General features: G+C 31.9%; 2 protein-coding genes across 5 annotated transcripts in view; one reads left to right on the top strand and one right to left on the bottom strand.

Annotated features, from left to right (window-relative positions):
- LOC139527059 (E3 ubiquitin-protein ligase TRIM37-like) overlaps positions 1-7,159 on the top strand; it is a 29,814-nt gene extending 22,655 nt beyond the window's left edge. For 2 of the 4 annotated variants that reach the window (XR_011665251.1, XR_011665252.1), the window contains exons 19-23: positions 804-963; positions 1,713-1,795; positions 2,594-2,816; positions 3,238-3,573; positions 3,869-7,159. Coding sequence is in view for 2 of the 4 variants with exons in the window: in XM_071322319.1 (XP_071178420.1) it covers positions 804-963; positions 1,713-1,795; positions 2,594-2,816; positions 3,238-3,271 (500 nt within the window). In the remaining 2 variants the exon portion in view is untranslated. Of the gene's footprint in view, positions 1-803; positions 964-1,712; positions 1,796-2,593; positions 2,817-3,237 lie in introns of all 4 variants that reach the window. The other 2 variants (XM_071322319.1, XM_071322321.1) reach the window with 2 other exon arrangements.
- Positions 7,160-11,428: 4,269 nt separating this feature from the next.
- Positions 11,429-18,892, bottom strand: part of LOC139526177 (uncharacterized) — a 29,419-nt gene continuing 21,955 nt past the window's right edge. Inside the window, exons 7-8 of the mRNA XM_071321302.1 lie at positions 15,159-16,050; positions 11,429-14,432 (exon numbers count right to left, since the gene is read on the bottom strand). Of these exons, the coding sequence (XP_071177403.1) occupies positions 13,748-14,432; positions 15,159-16,050 (1,577 nt within the window). The 3' untranslated portion in view covers positions 11,429-13,747. The remainder of the gene's footprint in view (positions 14,433-15,158; positions 16,051-18,892) is intronic.

Genomic DNA, 18,892 nt, shown 5'->3' with positions numbered 1-18,892 from the left:
TTAGTTTGATTTTGACAAAAAATGAATCAGTTAGGTTCTTTGATATGCTGAATCTGAAAATGTACTTAGATTCTTGATTATTGGCCCAGTTTTCAAGTTGGTCCAAATCGGGGTCCAAAATTAAACTTTGTTTGATTTCATCAAAAATTGAATGAATGGGGTTCTTTGATATACCAAATCTAACTTTGTATGTAGATTCTTCATTTTTGGTCCTGTTTTCAAATTGGTCTACACTAAAGTCCAAAGGGTCCAAAATTAAACTTAGTCTGATTTTAACAAAAATTGAAATCTTGGGGTTCTTTGATATGCTGAATCCAAAAATGTACTTAGATTTTTTATTATGGGCCCAGTTTTCAAGTTGGTCCAAATCAGGATCTAAAATTATTATATTAAGTATTGTGCAATAGCAAGTCTTTTCAATTGCACAGTATTGCGCAATGGCAAGAAATATCTAATTGCACAATATTGTGAAATAGCAAATTTTTTTTTAATTAGAGTTATCTTTCTTTGTCCAGGATTAATATTCAACAGCATAGTGAATTGCTCTAAGAGAAAACAAAAATTTTAAGTTCATTAGAACACATTCATTCTGTGTCAGAAACCTATGCTGTGTCAACTATTTAATCACAATCCAAATTTAGAGCTGAATCCAGCTTGAATGTTGTGTCCATACTTGCCCCAACCGTTCAGGGTTCAACCTCTGCGGTCGTATAAAGCTACGCACTGCGGAGCATCTGGTTTTAATGGTTGCAGAAAATTATTGTTTTATGCCTTGTCTGAATTATGAGACTTTGCCATTCTAGATGATAAGACTGAAGCAGACATATCATTGGAGCAGCATTCATTATCCAGTACTTTAGACTTGGAGGAGGTGTCATTGTCAGATTCTTCCTTCGAAGTCATGCAAGATCTTCCATCTCAACCATTCCATAGCTGTGTGTCACTCGCTGTTAGTAAAACTAGGTCAGTAACACCAAAAAAGGTCTCATAACAATTTAATAATAGGTCAAAAAGGGTTCATGTTTCTTAAAAACTACCATACTAAAATTAAATAAAGAAAGGGAATTGCATTTTTCAAAAAAGAAGTTGAGTGTCTAACAACTAGTTAAGATTTGCCAAGTTTGCTAACTTGACACTGGAAGTTACTTGTTTTGAGGATTAGAAGACGAACTTTTTTCATATTCAGCTTCATTTGTCTGGTCCCTGTTTCAAAGGCACAGTTTGCATTAGATTAAAAGGAATTGAAAGGAATATTCTCAATTAAATTAAACTGTAAACAACTTCAAACTAATGACAACAATATTTGACATGATTTTGTTGAATGAAAAATTTCTTTAAAAAATTCAAAAGTGAATAAAATTGAGAATGGAAGGAACAATTATAATACAATATTTCACATCACAATCATTCTTTAGTAGTGTATCAATATTCCATTCCAGAAATCTTGCTTTTGATAAAAAGGTGGGCAGGGTATGGATATAGGTATCACTGTCACTGCAAATCATTGCTAGCTTAGAACTTTTAAATGCCATAACTTGAAAGGATATTAATGATACTTAGAATTGTCATTGCACACCCAAGAGGGCATGTCCTGAATTAATTTGGAAGATCTTTTTGCAAGGTCAAGGTCACAAACTTAGTTAAACTTTCCAACAATATTATTGACATTTTTTATCTGAAAAAAATTAAGATTTAAGATTATTGTTTTTCAGTCAAAGTACAGAAGACCTTAATGGAAACAAGAAGAAGAAAGAAGCAAGTGATAAAACATCTTCTGGTGCAACTAAAGAAAAAGGTATACAAGTAGTTTGTAATGAAAAACATTTTGAGTAGCAAAGGAAGAGGGGTATGATCAACTATAGTTGATTCAGGGTTGCTTTTTATAAGGGGGCATTTTAATAAAAATCTTGAAGATGCCAGCAAAATTGTGGTACAATTGGGCAAGTGTTGACACAAAGAGTTTAAATTTGAGCATGCACGAAAGCATATAAGACACCAATCAATGATTTTGTGGAAATTGTGACTTGATTATAATGTTGTCATAAGTAAAATTGAGAATGGAAATGGGGAATGTGTCAAAGAGACAACAACCTGATCATAGAAAAAACAACAGCAGAAGGTCACCAACAGGTCTTCAATGTAGCGAGAAATTCCTGAACCCGGAGGCGTCCTTCAGCTGGCCCCTAAACAAATATATACTAGTTCAGTGATAATGAACGCCATACTAAATACCAAATTGTACACAAGAAACTAAAATTAAAATAATACAAGACTAGCAAAGGCCAGAGGACAGGCGCAAATATGCGGCGGGGTTTAACATGTTTATGAGATCTCAACCCTCCCCCTATACCTCTAGCCAATGTAGAAAAGTAAACGCATAACAATACGCACATTAAAAGTCAGTTCAAGAGAAGTCCGAGTAAGTGTTTGTTCTATGAGTTTTGTTCCAAACAGAGAAAAGATAATTTGTGGGGAACCCCAGCAGTGACACCTGTACCTTGGCTTGGCAGGATGGAAAGTAGAATAGGAAAATGACAAGTTTATGTAACAACACAGTACTACCATTAGCACTACTTTATTTTTGTAATTTTAGGTCTACCGTGGTCATACAGTTTTCTATCAAAGACATCTAACCCAGATAAAGATAAAAAAGAGGTTACTACATCATCATCTTCCACAATGCCACCGACTTCTTCATCATCCACCGTAACATCTTCATCCTCATCTAAAACTACATCTAATTCAGAGAGTAGGTCTGAATCGGCAGAGGAAAATAGTGCCAATAGTAAATCTGACAGTGGCAATACTGATTCCAAGTAAGTCAAATTAATAGTTATCAAAGGTACCAGGATTATAATTTAATATGCCAGACAAGCGTTTCATCTCCATAAGACTCATCTGTGACGCTCCGACCAAATTAGTTGTAAAGCAAATTAACAGAAATCATTGTTGAAATTTTAATTATTTAATCATCAGGGTTGGTTCCTTATAAAAAAATACTCACACTCAAATTTGAACATTTAATTTCGTAGGTACCAATTTTATAAACTGAATTTTCAAATTTTCTATTTGCTGTTTTATTTAAATTATAGTGAGTGTGGAATATTTTTAAAGAATCTACCATTAGCGTGTTCAGTGATCTAGATCTTTTTTCTGGAGTTGGTCAATTATAAAATCTCATTTAATGAAAAATAAAACTTGTTTCATATATTATTATATGGTACATTTTGTTTTCAGACCAGACAGCGGTGATGATTCAGCTTTAGTGTGATGTTAGATATATATACCAGAGGAATTATGGACAGTTTTTCTCTGTAGCTGATGTATTATGCATATTGTGATATAGTATGGATATTTTCTGTGTTTAGCTTTGGACAAAATTTGTATAAAAATATTAATAGATGTTACTGTGGATTCATTTAATTTTGTAGGTACCAACTTTCTCAGATTGAGGAAAACATGCCTTTTCGTGGATATTTATTTTGTGGTTATAGAAATTTTGTTATTCTTTGAACATTTAAATTAGTGGTTCAACCGTACCCATGAAATCCATGAAAATTGATATGAAAATAAGTAATAATTTAATTTTGGATGTAACTCGTCTTCTGATTGGCTGACGTTATTTTGTTATGAGCCTATAGACATAATTTAGTCATGTGATCATGACGTCATCAACGTTTTTTCATGGTTTTCTACAGTTTTAAATGGCATTTAGAATTAAATTATAAGAAATGACTGTAATATTTTTTCTGTCTATTTGAAATAACAAAAAATGTGGTGCACACTGTTAAATAACCTGCTACGTGCGTTATTCAGTGTGCACCACATTTTTTATGTTATTTCTTCATAGACAGAAAAAATATTACAGTCATTCCTTAAATAAAGAATCAACAGTAGTACATGTAGATGTCAGGATGATCATGATTATGGATTTGATAAGAATGTACTAGTTCGTTTTTAAGCCAAACTTATATGAAAATTCTAAGCATGCTAAGGGAAATAATTGTTGTCTTTGAAAATAAATAATTGGATATTTTTTTTTGTTTCGACAAACAGAGAACAGAGAATATAATAAATTTCAAGGTACCTCCCCATAAAAAGAAAAATCAATAAGTGAAAATCTGCCAAAAGAAGCATAAGACAAGATTGACATTTCCGTGGTTCAGGTTGCTTATTGTCAATAAATTAATTTGTCTGGTCCAATCCACATATTAACTGCTTGAAAAATTGTAGTTAAGTGAAAGCATAATTTAGAGGTTAATAACAGAAGACATATTTAACATTTGAATGTAAAATCCAGTTTTGTATGATACTCTCTCCATTTTTCTCTATTCTTTACTTTATATATTTGACTCATATTTTTCTATTCTGTAAATCCTATCCAAACCTTCATATAGTACCGTATAGGGGGTTATTTTGCGGGTGTATATTTATTAGGTATATGACATACTTTGGCGGATTCAAAACTTTTATCAATACCTTTGCATGTGCAGTCGGCAGAATTTATTAGGGCAATTTTGTTCCATCTACGAAAATGAATGAAAATTTACACCCTGCGAAAATAACCCCCTATATGGTATCCTCTAGTGTCCTTCTGTTGGAACAGATTGAGACTTTTAATGTAAGCTTACAAAGCAATGGGTACCCTGTACCTATAATTTCGTCATATAACAACACATTGTATATCTTGCCAAATTGCTACTTACTATGACTCACAGGAAATGTGTTAATTTTTTTACTGGTATTCTAGGTTTTTCGAAGGAATGCATATATATATAAGATATATATTATAAAGCTAACACTTTTTTGTTCTTTATATTTTTCCGTTTCCTTTATATCCTTATTCTTTTTTTTTTTTTCTCAGGGTTGAACAAATGGCTGAAAAGAATATACATTTGTTATCATTAACTGATTTTTCATATTTGTATTATATATTGATTTTACAGATGTACATGTATTATGTTTTTAGTTTTCTATTGGTTATCAATAGTTTAATGAACAATTTACATTACTTTTGTTATCACTTTTTTATTATTTAACATTTCTTCATACTGTGATTTTTTTGTTTTTATGGGTAGCTGTTTTTCCTGGATTGAAGAACAATTTTCATGGGTACCTAAATTTGTGGTTTTGACAAATTCTCCATGCAAATATAAAGGAAATTTGTAATAGTTATTGAAAAATTGACTTGGTTTAATTTTACCAACAAAATCAGCTAAAACAAACCTCTTAATAATAAAAATGAATCTACAGTATAGGAATTAGATCTTGATAATTTTGAAGAAATGGTGTCATATTAAAATCAAAATCAAATCATACTAGACAAGAACATGTTGATGCTATATAAATATATACCGTGCTATGTACTAGACAGACAAACTGATGCAAAATTTTGACATGATAGTAACAATACAATAGTTTGACTCCAAACCAACCAATCTTTGCTCTTTCTGCTGAATACAGCATGCTTCCATTGGCGGATCCAGAAATTTTCTTAAGTGGGGGCCCACTGACTGCCTAAGAGGGACCTGCTTTGGTCATGCTTCAGTTATTCCCTATATAATCAACCAAATTTTTCACAGGAAAAGGGGGACCCTGGGCCCTCCCCCTAAATCTGCCTCTGGCTTCTTGTAACAGCAGCAAATACCAATTTACATGTCATTGGTTTACCAGGCACACTCAAAGGACAGCTTTTATCAGAACTGATTGGGTAATATCTGCTTCCTTCTTCTTTCCTCTATATCTTCCTCCAATAGTTGGAGTACACCAACCTTACTGAATTAAGGTTGGTTAATCCTTATTGAGTGAATACCGAACTATTTAAAAATAACATTATGTACAGTAAAATCCATGCAAAGATTTATTCTTTTTAAGCCTTTGTCGTGCACCCCGGGTTGCGTTTTTGTAATGTTTACAAAACCAGAAGAAAAGAAATGTACTAAGCTAGATTGTCTTTAAGTAAAATGAGTTCCATGTTAGTAATTTTGTAATTGTTTAAAAAACAAAATGTGATATTGTGTTACTAGAAACAGAATGTTTTGCTTATGTCTTAGTAAACCTGAAGGTATCAAAGAGTACATTGTACAGAGGTCAGTAGTGTTAATCATACTTAATTTATAGAAAATAAAAATTACAGCTGATTGCATTGAGTGTGTAAGTAAATCTAATATCTTTGGTTAGCTTGCTTGCTAGCTGAACCGTGAAGTCATTTTTAGGTAAGGTATACTACCCTCCTTAGTAGACTAGTTCGACAGATAAACAATTTATCTGTCTGTAGGACTAGGCTACTTTAAAAGGAGGGTAGTATACTGTACCTAATAATGACCTCACAGTTCAGCTACCTAGCAAGCTATCCAAAAGATATTACCTTTGCCTACACACTCAATGCAATCAGCTGTAAGTAATTTAATAAGATGAACAAAAGAAATGTATTTATTATTGGTGGTGAAGAAAATAAGATCAAATATATTTATTTTTGGTGGTGTTAAACTATGTGATATACAGATTAAAATATGATATTTTCCAGATCTTCTCCAGTATTTCTTGTTTGACCTCAATCTTTTGATCTTGACTCGGGATATATAGAGTCCATAATGACAGAGGGGTCCAAGTAGATCATCTCAGTGATCACTAACCTGTCACCTCTGAGAGTTATAATCCTGGCAAGGTGTATATGACTGATCTTAATTGACAGGGATTGCAAAGTTTTAGTGGATTTACTCCAAAAACAAGCTTTGATTAAAATTAAGGGTGTAAGGAACTTTATTGATACATCAGGATTCAGACCTTCATTTTTACTGGAATTAGAGATTAATTTTTCTGGGTCCAGGCAAAAATGCTTTATTTTATGAGGAATTTGGGATTCAGCACTGATTTTTTCAGGGATTTCATGATGACACCCCCTCCAACCTTTCCTATTTTATATGGTATGGAAAATGACATGTTATAATCAACCATTTTGTGTAGAATGAGTGCTGTGAATGATAATTTACACAGATAGTGCATAAATTTTATGTTTTGAAAGTTTGAATGTAGATAGCTGCTATATGTTTTGGTAAAGTTTTGTATTGTATTTTGTCATACATTTAGTGCTATGTTTTAAACATTGATCAGTTTATTGTGTAATAATTTTTTTCCAGAATAAAATGTGATAAATATTTTTTGTTTTATGTTTTGAAACAAGTGCAAGTTTTTTGTGATATTTAATATTGTGTATTAATATCCTATGGTATCAAGGAAGTTTGCCAGAATTGCAATACTGGAAGCCTATTGATTTTTCAGGAATATTTTTTTTCATATTTAATTTGCCCATTTCACATGATTTTGTTGTGATTTATAATCCTGTTATTGTCTTTTGTTGCACAGACATAGGGATAACATTCAGTCAAAGAATTGGCCTTAATTATTTTTATATAGCCTTATATTTCAGTAGCAAGAAGACCAGGAAGCTTCATACCTTGTGCCTTATGTTTCGAGGTTAACGTCTGTCATATGTACATTGTCAGTGACTGACTGTCATGATTCAGCGACTGCTTAAAACAAAGTTTTTTTGTCATGTGAATTATTCATTTATTATGTGTACTAGAATAACTGTATTTGGCATATGGGATCCTTGCTATGTCTACATGTCCATTATACAGGGTATACATGACCTTGACCTCATTTCATAGATGAGTAATTGGTGTTATGTTTTTTTATGGTTATTTTTGTTTCTAAAATACTATAAGCAATAGGTCAACTATATATTCTGTGTATTGAATGATTGCATGGTGTTCATGTTGTCTGACATGGTTCATCTGATCTTGACCTCTTTTTTATGGTTCATTGGTAAATGTTCAATTTTCCCAATAAGGTCTGTTTCACAGATAATATAAGCAAAAGTTTTTACTATATTTGGTGTAGTATGAAATTCAAGTACTGGTTATCAGGTGGTCTGCATGTTGATATTTTACAATATCAATACATTGTATAGGCAGCAACCTGATAATTGATTTATCAGTCTGTATTTGCGTCTTTTGGAAATGTTTCTTAGTTTCACCAGCAACCGAAAGTTGATTTGATAAGTTTGGGTCAAACTTATTAACGTCGGTTCAACCCTTTATGACGTCTGATGTGTCCGGGTTAAAGTTATTAAGACTGGGTCAACATATTTGACGTCATAAAGCCGTGATGTTGAATAATATTAAGAGCTGAGCAGAGTGATATAGACAGAGGGAAGTTCAATAATGATTTGTATGGCCCTATGCTGTTCAGCACATAAAAAAACAAATATTTGTGATAGTTTATTCCTGATACAAAACTTGGATAATGTAGGAGTATTATAATAAATGCAACAATAATATAATTGATCATAAAGTGATCTTAACAATAACTTAGGTATAAAAATAACCTACTAACTTATACAAGTCACTGTCTTATAGGATCATCTACACAGATGGTTTTCTCCAGATCCGAAGCCTCAGACATAAAACATAACTCAGTGATTGAGTACAAAATTGGCGCTCAAAACACTAAATCTTGTATTTTGATTGGTTAATGTCCGAGTCTGAGCTCAAAAATTCTTGTAACAGCGAGGTGAGATATATAACTGATTATTGCCATGGTCTACATGCATTTATAAAAATTCAAACAAGGGGACTATATATTTTTAAAAATACATGATTTCAATAAAGGGTTATATATCTAACCTGTAGACTTCTTAGTTTATTTATATAGACCATATAAGACAGGGACTTGTATATTTCTATTGAATGATTGATACAAATCTCAAACAAAAAAGGGACATACTTGAACTTGACAGTAAAAAAACTAGCTACAAAAAACTGAAAATAATTATTGGTAAAAAAAAAAAAAAAAGTAACCGTTAACAAGGTTAAGCTGGGGTAATCAATACTGCAAAAAAGTAAATTTTTTGCATTATTTCGTACCATCATTACTCTAAATACAGAAACTTTTGTGATGTTTTTATTATTGTGACTAATTATTCTCCCTTTTTAGTCCATTTTTCATAAATCATAATAAAAAGTACACATAATAGGTTCTAAAAAAAATAGAAAAAAATAACAAGTTTTTTATATCTTAATTTAAACAGAGACAATATGCTTAAATATACGTTGGTATGTTATACTATGTAAAAATAATAATATACAAAAAAGAAAGAACCTATGCTTGGCAAGTGTTTGGTTGGCAAATTTCTGAAGTGGACCCCATGGGTATACAGGGTTGCACCTCCAGTTGTCTTGCCCATTCTTTTCTCCAGCCATCAGAGGCTAAAACAATATTTACAACAAAAATACTAGATTATTTAATGGACACATTTTTGTACTTAAATTTTGTTCATCAGTTTCCTAGCAATCTTCTTAATTTGTTAAAAGGAAAAAATTCCCAAAGCTAATGAATTGGAATCGTACACTTTCAATATATTATTGCGAACCCTATGATAGTTTTCCATAGATTCACCTGCAAGTTACCTGTCGATTTAAACTTTTGGCAGTTCTATTGTCCCATTTAACAAATACAACAGGTATTGTTCTCTGTGTAGTTTGTTCACTCAGACCTTTAAATTTCTTCTAGGAGAAATATATCACTCATTGATTAATTTACCTGACCAAAAAAATATCTTTTTTTTTTTATTGAAATATTTCTATAAACTCACATAAACTGTATGCAATATTGTATTTATTCAATATATCATTACTATATTTTCAATCTGTTCAATATAAAATCTGGTTTAATAATAACAAGTTTATTTCAGACACATTTTTTAGTATTTTCCAATGAATTTGCATGTTTTTTGTTGTTCATTTATAGACTCATGTTTATCATTAATAATATTCAAATTTTATTTATCAATCACACAAAAATATTGAATATTTGATCAAAAATCAACTTTTAATTTTTGAATCAGTATTAAATATTGAACACATTAAAAACGAGTTATTGGTATTGAATAAATACAACATCACATGCAGTTTTGTGAGTCCTTACTTAGTATTGGTATAAGTATTTTTCCATCATTGACAGTTCAATTTTTTGTTCAGGTAAATTAATCAATGAGTGATATATTTCTCCTAGAAGAAATTTAAAGGTCTGAGTGAACAAACTACACAGAGAACAATACCTGTTGTATTTGTTAAATGGGACAATAGAACTGCCAAAAGTTTAAATCGACAGGTAACTTGCAGGTGAATCTATGGAAAACTATCATAGGGTTCGCAATAATAGGCAATTATGACAAACTGAAAATAAATACAGTTTCCTTAACCCATAAGCAGACTTTTTCTCATCAAAACCCCTCAAAAACAAAACAATAAGGCTTACACCATTTTAACCAAAAAAAAATCACAAAGTACATGTGTACTTAGTACAGGTATAGGTACTATATGGTATATAACGCAGATGAAACTAAAAGTGAATAAAATACTTCAAGCCTCCAGAGTTATAACACAGCAATCCTGGCTGTGGCAGTGTTTTCCCTAGAATTTTATTTGAAGAAAGAGGGATCGACTTCAAGGACTAACTGGGAACTTAAAGATGGGGTTTAAATAATGCATAAACATTTGAGGGGAAAACACTTGGAGCCTGTTCAATATCTAGGAAATTCAGGAAATCTAAAAGGCTGAAAATAAATATAACCTTATCCCTAACAAAAAAAACTGAATCCAATACAATAAACCAAACTTATAAAACCATTGCATGTTATGATGTATATGAGAAAATAACAAATTGCACCAAATGAACATATGTTTACACATAAATATTTATACCTGATAATGAATATACAACAAGTGAAACTGCGAGCTACTGCTCACTGATGATACCCCAGCCGCAAGTGGATAATATTAATAGTGTAAAAATATGCAAGTGTTCGGTAAACAGGAAGTTGTCAAGTGATGAATCTGAAAACGCATCACACGGTATAGCTGACTTATATAAATCCTGAAACCAAATTTCAGAAATCCTTGTATTGTAATTCCTGAGAAAAATGTGACAAAAATTTTCAACTTGGCTATCATGTCTAAAATCATACAAGTGTTCGGTAAACAGGAAGTTTTCGAGAGATGAATCTGAAAACGCATCACACGGTATAGCTGACTTATATAAATCCTGAAACCAAATTTCAGAAATCCTTGTATTGTAGTTCCTGAGAAAAATGTAACGAAAATTTTCAACTTGGCTATCATGTGTAAAATCAGACAAGTGTTCGGTAAACAGGAAGTTGTCAAGTGATGAATCTGAAAACGCATCACACGGTATGGCTGACATATATAAATGTTGATACCAAATTACAGAAAGGGTGGATGTGTAGTTCCTGAGAAAAATGTGACGAAAGTTTCATGGGACAAACTGACTGACGGACTGATGGACGGACGGACTGACAGACAGAGGTAAAACAGTATACCCCCCTTTTTTAAAGCGGGGGTATAAAAATAGTAATAATAATTGACAGATTTTACATTTGTACATTTACAGTAAAAATAACACATATCTGGCCTATACATAGGAATCTATGGTTCTTTACACACTATACACAAAAAATAAGATCCTTGAAACACTTTACAAAAAAAATAAAACCCTTGAAACACTATACACAAAAATCTAAATTCTTACACACTTTACACAAAAATCAGGATTCTTGGAACGCTATACACAAAAATAATGATTCTTGAAACACTATACACAAAAATCAAGATTCTTTGCACATTTAAAATAAAAGTCTATGGTTCTTCAACCACTACAAGTATCATATTTGGTTGATTTGTATTATTAAATGTTCAATTTACTTTTTCATGAACTGTAAAAAAGATTGAATTACAGGTATACACATATATGAAACGTGTACACTAAAACATGTACCTTAATCAAGGCGATATGTCTGCTTTGTAAGTAAAACAAGAGATATTCCATCTACTTGAAAAGGCAATTAAATGACTGCAACACGGCTACATGTGAATGGTTACTAAGAGGTATTGCAACCCAAAAAGAAAGATTTCCAAAAATAATTTCAAGAGATCATCATACGGTACTCTGTGACTAAAAGACTAAAAATGGCTATAGCTATTAAGACAAGAGAGCAATCTTAAGGTCTGCAGTATTTTTAGATCATACAAAGTCATTTAATGGGGAAATGGGCTTCCTTTTCTATGTGTAACTTGAAGGAAAATATACTAATCACACTGTATACCATAATATCAACGGAGTTTCATGAGTACATTGTCTGTATTGGAACTTATCAGAAGTAAACACATTAATTGTTGACTGTGATGTTGATGGTTAAAAAAGAACTACCAATATCGTCTTTCTGCAACAACATGAGCAACATTGTTGAAATTGTGACAAAAATAGCTGGCCACTAAACATGTTAAAATATCTTGAAGAGCATTCCATTTTCATACTTTGATGCTAAATTTGACATCCATGAAAAACACCAAAAATAGACTACAATAGGTATTGATTCGATTAAATAGAATATGATTGCCACATTTAAAATTCTTACAAGAACTTTTTTAGTAATCCAATATGATTGTATTACAAAAATGAAAAAATATTCTTCAAATATCTATGGCACATGATGAAAGTTTTATACAATGACACTTATGGATGGCCTTATCTGATTTATGGCTTGTATTAAATCTGTATCAAAAACAAGCTTAAACATGATTAATTTACCATTTAAATTTCAAAACTAAGTTTTGCGTTATAAATGATAACTTGAGAGCAACTCTGATAAATTTCACACAAACACATGACAAATAATGTTTTTCTACCATGGGTCATGGTTTCTGGTCGCTTTTTTTTCCTTCAATGATAAGGAATCCAATAAATCTCTTATTTCAGGTTTTTCTCACACTCTAGAACTGGTAACCATGCCATACTCATTCAAATTTAATGCTTTATATATAAAGTATTGTCAAAACTAGGGTTTTCCACCATGCTATATAAAATTGTGATTAATGAATTATAAATAAATGTTGAAAAAATTAAAATATGAAAATAAATAAATTTCAAATCTTTGGTAATTTGACATTAAAATTGAAATTTTACACTGATTTGGTACGAAGAATAAATACTAATTATATATGAAACTTAATATTCCATTACATTAAACTATCAAATTATGAACACTTCTTTAATGCTTTTGAAATTTCATATCAATATATAGTGAACTACGGGTATAGAAATGTTTTATTATAAAAAAAAATTCATTTCATTTTTCAAATCCATTTTCCTCTCATTTTGATAAAAATGATATAATCTTTACCAGCAAAAAAGTCTATTATTAAAAGTAAAAAAATAAATAAATCATAATATCTACTAAACAAGACTTGCATAAAATAACTGAATATTTAATGATATAAAATTGAGTTCCGTCAAACACCCAATACAATTCTTACTGGATTATTTCGTGATCACATGTAACATACAAAAATACCCCCCCCCCCTCCCCCCTTTATGAATAGTTTGCATACATCAACTATAGATGTTAAAGGTGCACTTCAAGTTTGACATGTTTGATGCACACTTCGACCCCACACAAAAAAGTTGATACACCAATATTTGAAAAATATCTATAGTATACTTCAATTTTCAAATCACATCAAAATCAAATTGCATATATATATATATGTGTTTATATACCAAATAATGCAAAAATACAGTCTGATCAGTAAATATTTAAAAAAAAAAATCACCAAAATATGAAAAAACTTCAGAGAAAAGAATTTAAGTGCTTGAGTTGCATACTTAATTAGCTTTGTCTATCCTGTAGAAGTCTACGATTATCTAAAGGTGTAGGTGGGGCATCAGACATATTTCCGCTGATCATTTTCCCATGTCTTTTAGGTTTCCAGGTAGATGTGAACTTGGTGCTGGAATGTGGATTAGACTGAGCACCATTGACTTTAATTTTAGGCAGCTTTTGAAGAGATGTATCAGATTTGGATACATGGGCAACTGTTCTACTTGGGCTAATGTCCATGAATTGACCCAATGAATAATTTCCAGAATCTGTTTGACGGAAATCTGGAAAGGACCTTGGCGACTTATATTTATCAATTCCTGAAAGGTCAGGTAAAGATTTGCGTACAGTTATTGGTGTTTCGCTTAACTGAGAATGCAGTGAGTATCTTGGAGTGGAAAATGTCGATGTCTTCCCATAATTCATTTTATAATTGTGAACAGTAGGCTTAGTGATGCCTGTGAAATTCCATATAATGGGAGATAACTCTCTCTGTCGTCTGCTACGTTTACTAAATTGTGAAGATTCATGGTGTTCATGGTCTTTCTTTCTCCTTCTGTGGCTGTGATGATTTTTCTTTGGAGAAAAGATAGATTTGTTAAAATATGGTTCAGAATGCTTGGAGGTCACAGTATACCCTGAGTGTAGTGAGCTATGTTCAGAATCAAATACATTTTCCTTTGGATCATCATACCTGTCAACTCACCCGTTTTTTGCGGGTGACACCCGTTATTTTCACCTCTCACCCGGGAGTTTTTCTTTACCCGGCGGGTCCCGGGAATTTCTAACATTACCCGTTTCACCCGGATTTCTGACCGGAATTGTTTCCGGTATTTAGAAGTAATGCGACCTTCGGTTTTATCGGTCTTTTTCAATGTAACCAAAAGTCAAAATGTAGGACTGTTTACCTGAGCTGTGAAATAGCTTCAGGTTATTCCTGTGGAAAAACTAAAACCACCCAAATAGTAAAGAGGGCCCTTTCAGTTGAAAATAACAAAGTGGTAGTTGAAAACAAGCCAAGATTTTTTGTTTTGTCAAAACTTGCTAAAACATTACTGGTTTTGCCAAACAGCAATGCAGACAGTGAGAGGGCATTTTCTTTAGTAAAGAAAATAGCTACAGAGTGTAGGGCTGATCTTAATAAGGATACACTGTGTGCTCTTCTTTCTTGTAAAATGAATACACATTTGCATTGCTATGAACTGAAACCAAGTGCAGTTCTTTTAAAGAATGCCAAGTCTGCTACTATGGAATATAACAATAGTCTGAAATAAACTTGTATACATGTTCTAACTGTTTCATATACATATTGACTATATAAATTATATGTAAACATATTTTTGTTCTTCAATTGAGCCCGCAAAATGTCGTACGCGTTATGACCTGAGATTTTTTTTCTCAATGCAGGTCATGACCTGACTTTTCATTTTCAGAGGTTGACAGGTATGGATCATGGTTTTCTGACCTGGTATAATGATTATTGTTTACTTTTGAGGGCACATGTGTAACCTCTAATTCTACTTTAGAGGGCACACGTGTAACCTCTAATTCTACTTTAGAGGGCACATGTAAAACCTCTACTTCAGTACTGGTAACATCCATTTTTTGGTGATTTTTTAATGGTGATCCAACTATATGATCTCTCAAATCTGTTACAGAAATAGTTTCAAACTGTTGTCGAAATCCCATTATCGTACTATGCTGGGACTCTAATTTCATTGGTGACGGGACATACGGTTGTCTTTGTTTGTCCATAGCCCTATCGATGATAAAAACTGGTTCCTTTCTCATTAATACTGGTTTCTTTAGAAGAGAACCAGCATAAAAGTCAGTAGATATAAATTCTGATTGGTCCATATCAAAAGTCTCGTTACTGTCACGTGGTGCTTTCCCTGAGGTGCTATCTGATTGGTTGTTAGAATTTTTAGACTTAACTGAGTTATTTCCCTTACCATCTGAACTGGGACTGGCATTATCATTTGAATCAGTTTCTCCCTGAGATTCTGATGTGCCGAAATTAAACAATTGAGGTATTTGTGGAGGACTAATATCAGGCTTAAAGAACACAACAGTTACAGTAATATTATCACTAGATCCTAGATCCTTTGCCGTTAAGACAAGATGTTTTGCTAACCCACTCAACTCTCCATTGACCGACTGAACATATTCATATACGATTTCAACCACCTTATCAAAATTGACGACATCCCATAATCCATCGCATGCTAAAATAAGATAGTCTTCTGTCCCATCTAAATCGACAGTGGTCACGTCTGCATCACTGCTGATAAATTTCTTCTGAGCTAAATCTCCTGAAAAATAAAAGAAGCAGGTACATGTAATGAGTGTCCAGATGATTTTACAATTAAGAGGACTATGGGTATATAAAAGCACAGAATAAAAGGTAAAAAATATAAAGAATAGAGAAAAATAAGCCAAAATAATAAAAGGGGGCACTGAAATATAAAGAATAAAATAAAAGGGTAAATATGAATAATTTATAGAGAAAAGTGGTTAAAAAGTTAATGAATAAAGAAATGAAGGACTCTCTTCGAGACTCTCATGTGTAAGTTTCAAAGCTGATTTTGGTGAAATATCTGAAAAATAAAATATATAGAGAATGTGTCCCCATGGAAGCAGATGACCACCCCGCTTGCATACAACATTATAAAGGTACATAACTCATGAACGATAAAAGTGTTGCTACCCATATTTGTACTTGATCTGAGTTTTGTGGTTATTCTGTATAAGTTTCAATACATTTGGATGAGGAAAACTATTGCTATTTTATATTTATCACGAAATTTACACAAAAATTTACCCTAATTACAATTTTAAAATTTCCAAATATAATATCTGATCGATATGCATACACATTAAAATTATAAGTAAAATATTAACAGACACACAAGTCAATCTAATGCTTTTTTTTTTTATACTAAACAAATTGACTGTAACGTTTGCCATTTGTTACTGTTTGTTCTCAAATTATAATAGATAAATATTGAATCATAAAGTATTATTTTGTTTCCATACTCTAGATCAATTCACTATGACCACATGGAAAAGATTGACTTGACTTTATGACATCATAAAGAAAGAACACAATGGTTGTGCAGAACATACAAAAAGGACTTTTTTTTAATATTTCATAATTATCATTTAAACACATTATAGTCTAAATGAAACCTTTTAGTTTGTAAAGACTGATAAAATATAATATCTAAAATATTGAACAAAATCAAATAAAAGAAATAAATGAATCCAAATGTTGTTATTGCTTGATTATATAAAATATTATGCTTTGTTAGTATATTTTTGCATAAAAATCCCAACATTTAGCTAAATGGCAAATGAAGATTTAAAAGCAAATTTAAATGAACAACTCTCCAATCACAAGAATTAGGTTATTGCGACATTAGTTAGCAAAAATTAACACATTGACATTTTTTAGCATTTAGTCAGTTACACAGTGTGAACTATGGTTTGAACTCCCATTTAGTCAGTTACACAGTGTGAACTATGGTTTGAACTCCCATTTAGTCAGTTACACAGTGCGAACTATGGTTTGAACTCCCATTTAGTCAGTTACACAGTGTGAACTATGGTTTGATCTCCCATTCAGTCAGTTACACAGTGTGAACTATGGTTTGAACTCCCATTTAGTCAGTTACACAGTGTGAACTATGGTTTGATCTCCCATTCAGTCAGTTACACAGTGTGAACTATGGTTTGATCTCCCATTTAGTCAGTTACACAGTGTGAACTATGGTTTGATCTCCCATTTAGTCAGTTACACAGTGTGAACTATGGTTTGATCTCCCATTTAGTCAGTTACACAGTGTGAACTATGGTTTGATCTCCCATTTAGTCAGTTACACAGTGTGAACTATGGTTTGATCTCCCATTTAGTCAGTTACACAGTGTGAACTATGGTTTGATCTCCCATTTAGTCAGTTACACAGTGTGAACTATGGTTTGAACTCCCATTTAGTCAGTTACACAGTGTGAACTATGGTTTGATCTCCCATTTAGTCAGTTACACAGTGTGAACTATGGTTTGATCTCCCATTTAGTCAGTTACAGTGTGAACTATGGTTTGATCTCCCATTTAGTCAGTTACACAGTGTGAACTATGGTTTGATCTCCCATTTAGTCAGTTACACAGTGTGAACTATGGTTTGATCTCCCATTTAGTCAGTTACACAGTGTGAACTATGGTTTGATCTCCCATTTAGTCAGTTACACTGTGAACTATGGTTTGATCTCCCATTTAGTCAGTTACACAGTGTGAACTATGGTTTGATCTCCCATTTAGTCAGTTACACTGTGTGAAACATGGTTTGAACTCCCATTTTCATTGTTTTTCTGTTACTCAATCTTTAGTTGTCTGTGTCTATTATAGAGTTTAAGATTTGTTGTTTTTTTCTTTTTTCAATCTGTGGTGTGTTATTGTCTGCTCTGACTTTTTCAAGACTTATCTTATCACATATAACAGTCAATACTGATGGACAGACGTGAGAGAAAATAGTAATATTGAAAAAAGAAATTATATAAAAAAAAGAAGTCTATAAATGCAAATGGACAGGTGTGAGAGAAAAAAGTATCATACAAAAAAAGAAATTATATAAAAAAAAAATTGTCTATAAAGGGATTTAATTCCTAGAAAAAAAGTCATATTGTAACGAAAAAAGTACAGAAATTTCCTTTTGTGTACCAATCAAAACTTATTCAACATTAGTGAAAGTTTAAACATATATTTTATATATATTCCACCACTGCAACAAGTGTGTTACAATATTTCTCCACACCAGACAGTTAAATTTTAAATATTTAAAGCAAGAGGCTTGCCAATTATAAGCTTTTAAAATAATTTAAATCTAACAGTTGAGAGTGGAGAAATATCATAATACAAAACAAATTACACGAGTTATAAATCTATTTCTCTGATGATTTTCATCCTTCCCTTACAAAGATTTGAAGACAGTTTTGTACTTTTGTACTTTTAATGTGGCGTCATCAGGCATTGTCACCTTTTTCATGAAGACACAATTATAGGAAAATTCAGAAGAAACCAAGAAAATTTGACTTCACATTTAAATTTCAACCAATCATTTGCAGAGGAACAGATATTTCATTAGTGAGGAGAAATAT

The sequence above is a fragment of the Mytilus edulis genome, chromosome 6, assembly GCF_963676685.1.
Source record: "Mytilus edulis chromosome 6, xbMytEdul2.2, whole genome shotgun sequence".
Lineage (NCBI taxonomy): Eukaryota > Metazoa > Mollusca > Bivalvia > Mytilida > Mytilidae > Mytilus > Mytilus edulis.
Note: the sequence above shows the minus strand (reverse complement) of the source record. Positions and strands in the feature narration are given on the sequence as shown.